Source organism: Jaculus jaculus, chromosome X, assembly GCF_020740685.1.
Source record: "Jaculus jaculus isolate mJacJac1 chromosome X, mJacJac1.mat.Y.cur, whole genome shotgun sequence".
In the NCBI taxonomy this organism is placed as follows: Eukaryota; Metazoa; Chordata; class Mammalia; order Rodentia; family Dipodidae; genus Jaculus; species Jaculus jaculus.
Window position 1 is genome coordinate 153,851,891 of NC_059125.1, and position 8,867 is coordinate 153,860,757.

Here is an 8,867-nt window from a genome sequence, read left to right on the forward strand (position 1 = left end):
CCCTTTAAATTTTGTTTCAGTCATTACCCAGGGACCGGATACAGAGATTCCTATGGGGAGTTCTAATGGGTCGATTCAATTTCAGCTGGATGACGCCACTTAGACAAGCATTAAGAGCTACAGCTCCGGGAAAGCAAACGACACAGAGAGGGGGAGAGCAAGAAATTATAGCAAGGAGCAATAAATCCCTTCCCATCCTCCCCTATAACCCATTCACAAGACCTCCAGAAACCATCTACATTCACAAAACAGCCAGCAAGCTGAGCTGAACACTGTGCAACCTCGACACACACACACACAACCCTGCAGATTATATATCAACACACGCTGAGGTACATAAATAATCACACACTAGCAATATCTATTGCTGTGTTGAGATACCCTGTGTCTACACACTGCAGTTTCTGCTGCTTCAGTTCATCTGACAGATTGGAGGAGACGGAGGCGGAGGTGGAGGCGGGGGCAAAAGGGAGGTGGGGGAGTAGGTAAGGGAGGAGGAAGGCGAGACGGGGAGGGGGAGGGGAAGAGGAGGGGAAGGAAAATATTGGAGGAGGAGGGGGGAAAGAAACTGGAGGAGGAGAAGGGGGAGGAGTAAGAGGCGGAGGACGAGGGGGAGGAGAAAAAGAAGGAGGAGGAGAAAGAAGAAGAGGAGGAGAAAGAGGAGGAGGTGAACAACTTACCCTGCTGAGCTTTCTTTGGGGAATACGTGCATGAAGATTTAGATCTGCATGTAAAATCTATACAAAGTATCGGCCAATACAGGTCTGATTCTCACCCCCCACCTCCGTTTCTCTCTCTCCCCCTCTCTCCCTCTCGCTCTCGCTCTCTCTCCTTTTCTGCTGTGTCGGAAAGACCAAGACAGAACTATCTCTGTTTTTGGCTTCTCTGCCCGTAAAGGAGTTTTCATTCAGACTTTCCGAAGAGAGGTGGAGAAACCCAAGACTCAGGAGAAGAGATCCTTTGACCAGATGGAGCTTTAGTTCTTCTGTTTTTCTCAGCATGGACAAACCATTTTCTCAAGGTAAGCCACAGGGATTAGCTCTTAAAGACTCCAGAATTCCTTCTATGCAATGCACAGATTGCCATTCATTCCAGCCTGCGGAGTGTGGTGTGTGTGCGTGTGTGTGCGTGTGCGTGTGTGTGTGTGTGTGTGTGTGTGTGTGTGTGTGTGTGTTTGCGCGCGTGTACCCGCGCGCGCGCGCGCGCGCGCAAGCGCCTGGTTAAAATAAAATGAAAACCCTTAATATGACATTTAAATGAATCAGCTCTTGTAGAAAATTATCTGTACTGGGAATTTATAAATCAAGATAGGAATTCATAACGATCCTTTTTAAGGCAAATGTCAATTTGATGTCTAGCCTGTTGACCTTTAAATGCGTTTTGGTGCTTACCTAAGCCCCCTGATAGCGCAGCCTAACCACCCAAGGTGAGGACGTAGGAAGAGCCCGTACTGAAGCCAGTCTGGCTGCCCAGCGGGCATCCTGTCAGCGTGGGGCTAGTCTGCTATTGGCTCACAAGTCTGGGCTGTGCATCGTTCAGATTTCATCACATCACCTTGCCCTGGGTAGAAATGGCGCAAGCTGACACGGCATAACCCCCCACTTACATTGAGTCAGAGCAATGATTTAGAAATTTCTGGATCCCTGCCTGGTATATGTGCACATATCTGTATGTGGCATATGGAAATTTTGTCCAACGTGAGAACCTGTGAGCACTTCTCCTTATCCAATAGACATTTGATAGGACCTAGGGCAGTGGTTTACAGCACACTTCCATTTACATATCTAATTATCATTTACCTATGAATGCTGTGAATCAAGGTCCATGAACAGAAAACAGATCTTTAACTCTAAAATAGAAATGTATTTTGAAATACAAACTATTGTTGCTTTTCTGAGAATATTAAAACCTCACTGTAATGTGATGTGCTATCACATGAATTGGATTATATCAGGTGTTAAATCATGTTGCCAACAAGTCAGCTGCATATATAAATTCAAATAAGTCATGGACTAGCAGATTGTCCACGATAAATTATTAGTCTTGTCTCTGGCTCTACACATGCACTATGAATTTATTGTAAAACTAGAGATTTTGTTTCTTTGTGTACTGGTTTTAGGTCCCTAGATGTGAAACATAGTATAGTAATCTGAATGACTTGGATTTAGAAGTGTTTATTCAGCGCTGAGGAATTAAGTAGTGATGAAGCAAGGAATTTAAAGGAAAGGGAACTAATTCTTCATGAAAAGACTTTGAGAGCATAGAATTTGGAACATTAGGACAAAAAAGTCTTTATAAACCTCCTCATTTTATAGATAAAGATGAAACAGAGGTATGGAACAGATAGGTCACTTGTCTGTAGTAACACAGCAAAGTAAAGCCAGCATTATGACCAGAAGTTAAATTTCTGAGTGTTATAAAAGAATTTGAGGCTTAAAGAGAAGATTTCAATGTCTTAAATGAATAACTAGCTTCTTAGCATTTTCCTCAGCATTAGAAATTTGCAAATTCATTTGGTATTAATTTTTCTTTGCATCATCCATTACTATAATATCTATATCTTTAAAATGTCAAGGTTTTAAAGCTGCAAGTCTCGCTAGTTTGAAAGAAATTGCTGAGTCTTAATGAAGCTATTAAAGTAATGAATAGGACCAAGGTAGCAAAGTGACAAGTTAAGAGTTAAATGTGGTGAGAACCTGGCAGCCCCAGCAATATGTATGTGGTAGGAAGGAGGCCCAGTCAGTAGCAGAGAGGTCAGTAATATAAACTATATACAACTTGGTATTTGTAAGGGGGAGGTGTGCTTTGATAGAGATGCAAATGCTTTTGCACAGAGAAGGATTTTTAGAGAGCAGACTCTGGAAGAGTAGAACTAAGAAAACATATAAAGCCATAGCAGAAATTCCCCCTATGTTTACTTTCAGTTATTCTGAGAACAAGTGTATATAACAGCAGAGTACAGAAAGAAAAGCAACACACCCCAGAGTCATTACACAGTAAGGTACAAAACAGCATTGAGCTCATGAGAGTGGGAGAAAACAGGAGTCAGGCCTTCCTTCTTTTTATCCTTCCTATTCTTTGAAATCAACATTGAGTCATATGGTATCAGGAAGGATTTATCATAGAAATCAAAAATGTCTTATGGCATTAGCCTAGAAGAGCTTTAGATATGAAAGTTTTTAACTTTGGTCTCAACACAGCAGATTTAGGTTCTAGAGTGAAAAAAAAATTTCTTTCATTAACAAACATCAGAATTTCATGAGTAAATCTAGCTTTATAGTCACTAATTTGGCACAAGAAAAGAAATTTCTGTTGAGGTTGAATATAGCAAATTTCAAGACTATAGAAAAGCTGTTCAGAAAGCTATGAGCACATGGCCAGCAAGACTGATGGGAGTGGGTTTACAATGCATCATTCATTACTGCAGAGGCACTACGTGACAAAAATCACTAGATTCCATGAATATGCAGCCAAGACTTTTAACCACCTTGACTCCTATTTAATAATATGTGATATGTACATTCTTTGTCATTTGATAGGATGTGGAACTGACTGTTGCTGTTCACAAGAATGGCTTTTTAATGGCTCCTAAATCATAAACATACATGCAGTGGTAGTTTCTCATCCAGTCTACCTGCTGCAGCAGTCTCTTGCCTATTATTTTATCAATTCCCCCCTCTTACTTTCTGCTACATATAATGTCTATCTATGTATCTAAGTTCATCAGTGTTAACTAGATAATATTCAACGTGTCTGACACTTGTATTGTTTAGTACTTTAAAACCTACTCAACACCTTGATTTTACCTGATCCTACTGCCTACACTGGATCCCAGATTCTATTATAATAAAAAAAATTAAGAATAAGAAGAAACTCATTTCATAGTGTCAGTCACCTTACCTGAAGGCAATATTACTTCATCATTCCAGATTGATCCCACAGCTTCTTTTAATCATCCATCCAAGTCTCTCAACTCCTCACTCCTACAGAACTTTAATCAATAACTTAATACATCTTAACCTAAACACCATGTACTCTTTTGGTCCCCAGACAGAATCCCCCTTGAATATAGTTCTCATTATTGGTTCTGAGTCCTTTGTATTATGACCTAGATTCTATCAAATTTAGCTTTCAACTTTTGTGAGCATGTCCCTGCAGTACTTAGAAAAATCTCTCGAATTCTGTCTTTGGAACATAATATGATTATCTCTCATAACTCTTTGTAGAAATTTCCCATGTATTTGGGAAACTGATGTAGCTAACTGCATCCAGCATGCATTATTTTACTTAAAGTGTAAAGGACTTACTTGAAGGAGTAAGACATAAATCCATTTATTATAATTTTGTCACACATTCCAAAGCTTCTACTTTCACATATAATTTCTGAGCCAGTTGAATACCATGTCTTTGTTTATTTGGATGTCCAAACAAACACTGCCTAGTCCTTTCCAATGTGGATACTATGACTCTATAAAGACATTGCAGGGCTAGGAGTGTGAGATTTTAGGGGCTTTGGGTGCAAGTAAGTAAAGGTCTAATTTTGTTTTTGAAATGTCCAAATAAACAAGGGCACAATGTCTAACTTACCCGGGAGGACTTGAAGATGTAGAAGATATGGACGAAAAGAATAATTTTATCAAATTGCATAGCTAGAAGTAGAGACCATCATGGGGAAATATCCTTGGAAATCACATAATCCACCTCTATAAATATATAGATAGTGAAACTGAGGCCCAAAGGAAACAAGTGATTTGATAAAAGTATCATTCTCTATAGTGTTTATTTGCATTTATAAACAGATGTCAATTCAGCTAATTGGGTTTGCCTGTGAATATACTCTCAAAAGTCATATAACTGTAGTCATTATTATCACTAAGTTTTATTTTTCTTGTTTTTTTAAAAAAATTCAATTTTTGTTTATTTATTTGAGAGTGACAGACAGGGAGAGAAAGAGGCAAAGAGAGAGGGAAAGAGAGAGAGAGAGAGAGAATGGGTGCGCCAGGGCCTCCAGCCACTGCAAAGGAACTCCAGACGTGTGCGCCCCCTTGTGCATCTGGCTAAAGTGGGCCCTGGGGAATCAAGCCTTGAACCCGGGTCCTTAGGCTTCACAGGCAAGCGCTTAACTGCTAAGCCATCTCTCCAGCCCTTTCTTGTTTGTTTGTTTGTTTGTTTGTTTGTTTTTTAATTGAGCTTTGGGCCCACTTCAGAGTTTGCTTGCTTTCACATGGAAACTTAATCAGACACTGTTCTTTCTCTCTTGTTCATCTTTATTAGTCATTCAAGCTATCAGACCCATACAGTAGTATAAGTAATTGATCTATTCTGAGGAAGCCTAAAATCTGATGGATTCCATTATATATATTTCATGCTAATTATTCCTAGGTTCTGATGCCCACATTCTCTATTGGATTAGTATTTCCCTTTTCTTGTGTGCACATTTTAGCTATTCAGTCTTATAGGTGATGCAATATTTGCTAAATGATCACCATTATTGAGTCTAGGCTTGATCAAAGAAACAATTATACAACTCTTTGTCATTACAATGTAATATGAGAACTAATATAAAAACTTGCTTTCTAATATTCAGTGAAGCTTAAATATAGTATAGGAACATTGCTGCTATTTTTTTTAATAAAAACAGTTTTTTGTATATGGTAAATGTAAAAAAGCTATCTATGCAGAATCTGCTTGGTAAATGCCATCAATAAGGAGTCTACGTAGAGTAGCAATAATACAATTACAGGTGATATTTGAAATAATCCAGGGCTTGCCTTTCATAGTTCACTATAGTTGTCCTATTCTCCAGTGTTATTCTGTATCTTAAAAAAAAAAATTGATTCTGGTAACTGAGTGTGGTGGCATATACCTGTAGTCCTAGCTACCCTGAATGCTGAGGCAGGAGGTTTGCTTCAGCCCAGGAGTCTGTAACTAGCTTAAGAAACACTGTGATATCTCAAAAAAAGAATTTTGATTCTGGAGCCATTGTGACACTTAAAAAGAACCAACTTCTCAGGGCTGGAGGGATTGCTTAGTGGTTAAGGTACTTGCCTGTGAAACCTAAGGACCCAGGTTTTATTCCCCATACCCACGTAAACCAGATGTGCAAGGTGACATACCCATTCTCTCCCCGTCTCTCTCTCTCTCTCTCAATTAAGTAAATAAATAAAATTAAAAAGTTTTAAAAATTAAAAAGTAACCAACCTCTCAAATAAGGTGAAATAGTCTGTAGCTTAAAAATGATGAGCATTGGCTTCTTTTGCTATTGGGAAAGCTTTTCCTATTATTCTACTGATAGTGCAATTCTTGCCCTCTGCCATTATTACATATTGTATGCCTGTCTTATTCATAGAATCAATTAATGTCTCACTCTTGCTTATTTATGCTTGTCATAAATTACTCTGAGGATAATTTTGGTTGAAAATATACACATGCATATACATAACTACACATATTATCAGCTTCTCATGAGAGACTTTCGTGAGGCTTCCTCCATTCCATCAGCATTTCTTTAGGAAGTGGCCTTTGAATTTAACATTTGGCTTTATTTTTGCTAGAATTTACTCGAATTCTGATACTCAAGGCTTAGATTTACCTGCTCCTAAACCTGAACCTACCTTGTCATATGAGGGAATACAACAATTAACAATGTATTATTTGCTACCAAACTGCTTTATGGTCTTGATGGAATGACCAGACTTGGTCAATAAATGAATGAGGTCACTTACAAAATACATGCATAACATGAAAACTACTACAAAGTGATCAAAAGTAGAAGTGATAAATCCTGACCTTTGTTGGTTACCTGCATGGTACTAATTGTCTTCATTCCTTCTCTCCTAGGATTTTCTGATGTTCCCTAAAGTCTATGTAACTACAAGGGCTCCTCTTTATCACCATAAGTGCCAGTCTGATCTAAAATCACTCAGAGCTCAAAAGTCAAGTCAAAATGGATGCCACAGTGATAGATGATTTCCAACAAATTCTGCCTATTGAACAGCTGCGCTCTACTCATGCTAGCAATGATTATGTGGAAAGGCCTCCAGCTCCCTGTAAACAGGCCCTCTCTAGCCCTTCCCTTATTGTGCAAACCCACAAATCTGATTGGTCCCTGGCTACCATGCCTACTGCTCTCCCTCGCAGTCTCAGCCAGTGCCATCAGTTGCAGCCATTGCCTCAGCATCTGAGCCAATCTAGCATCGCCAGCTCAATGTCCCATAGCACCACTGCCTCTGATCAAAGGCTCTTGGCCAGCATTACACCATCTCCTTCAGGCCAGTCCATCATCCGAACCCAGGCTGGAACAGGAACCCACCCAAAGGCCGATGGTGCTCTGAAAAGAGAAGCTGAGCAATCTGCAGGGCATCCCAGTGATCACCTCTTCATCTGCGAGGAGTGTGGGCGGTGCAAGTGTGTCCCCTGCACTGCAGTTCGCCCACTCCCGTCCTGCTGGGTGTGCAACCAACGTTGCCTTTGCTCTGCTGAGAGCCTCCTTGATTATGGCACTTGCCTCTGCTGTGTCAAGGGCCTCTTCTACCACTGCTCCACTGATGATGAAGACAACTGCGCTGATGAGCCCTGCTCCTGTGGGCCTAGCTCTTGCTTGGTCCGTTGGGCAGCCATGAGCCTCATCTCCCTTTTCCTACCCTGCCTGTGCTGCTACCTGCCTACCCGTGGATGCCTCCATCTGTGCCAGCAGGGCTACGATAGCCTCCGGCGACCAGGCTGCCGTTGTAAGAGGCACACCAACACTGTGTGCAGAAAAATCTCTACTGGTAGTAAGCCTTTCCCCAAGGCCCAGGAAAAGTCTGTATGACCTTCCAACAAGATGGATCCAGAGCATTCTCCTAACCCTCTTCAGTAAAGCATAGGCCTCATGTTTGGAGAGGGGGGAGTAATAAACTAGCCAAAGTTAGGGCCTCACCTCTTTTGTTCCTGCAGCGTCAGGGGAATGGCAAAGAACATCCTGTGCAGGATGCCTTGCTCTTTTTCTCATTATCTATCCCACTCTTCTTTAATCTTTTTACATCCCGCCAGCTCAGCCTTTATGGCTGTCATGGCAAATTCAGGCGATAGATGGGCATGAGGTTTGGACACTGAGGACTGACAGAGCCAGCAACGTGGAGGTTTAGGGGCTCCCCATTGTAATGCCTCTCGGTGCAGGCTCTGATCGTCACTCTGCTTTCCACAGTACCTTTGAAGCCTTTCTTTTAAGGTGATCATCACAGGTACATGTGGAACAGCGTTCAACCTTCCAGGGAATATGACCCCATCTTCCTATTTACTGCTCCCTACCTCCCTTCCATCTCATCTCCCTCTGTTCCTGTCCCTTTTTCTCTCATATCCTGTTCTGTTCCCTTTCTTCTTTCACTCTCAGCCTCTATTGTCACTTTTCCATGTTTCTTTTTCATTTCCTGCTTTCTTCTACTCTTCTGATAAGATTAAGCTGTTTTTTTTTTTGGTCTCTTTTAATATTGTTCTATCTCTATTTGTTTTTCTCTATCTGCGCCTCTTTAACACATCCAAAAGTGCTGTTTTTTCCATAGGTGTTTCCTTAAACACCTAACTTTGCTATGCTATTACTATTTACTATATTTTATTAAGGGAAATGGATTACTGTAATGAACTGATCACTAGCAATAGTCTGTATCCCAATGTGTGTATTCACTCACAAACATCAGTTTGTGAGCACATGAGGTTATCTTACATTTCCAAATTCAATTAGTTTGTGTTTTTAACCCTTTCCCAATAATCAACTTATAGTACTGACAGATTCTACTAGCATGCTGAGTAGGATAGTAAATCAGGATGCTCATAACTTTGTATGTCTGACCCAAGTGCCAAAGGCAGACGTGCTTTATAGCTAAATG

General features: G+C 40.6%; 1 protein-coding gene across 2 annotated transcripts; it reads left to right on the forward strand.

Annotated features, from left to right (window-relative positions):
* The first annotated feature begins 646 nt into the window (after window positions 1-646).
* Spry3 (sprouty RTK signaling antagonist 3) lies at window positions 647-8,447 on the forward strand. 2 transcript variants are annotated; one of them, XM_045140770.1, is made up of 3 exons: window positions 701-762; window positions 898-1,021; window positions 6,841-8,447. In XM_045140770.1, the coding sequence occupies exon 3, from the start codon at window positions 6,947-6,949 to the stop codon at window positions 7,811-7,813; it is 867 nt and encodes a 288-aa protein (XP_044996705.1). In that variant the 5' UTR covers window positions 701-762; window positions 898-1,021; window positions 6,841-6,946; the 3' UTR covers window positions 7,814-8,447. The 2 variants fall into 2 exon arrangements, with proteins under 2 accessions (XP_004672710.1, XP_044996705.1); XM_004672653.2 differs by having other exon boundaries at window positions 647-1,021.
* Window positions 8,448-8,867: the final 420 nt, after the last annotated feature.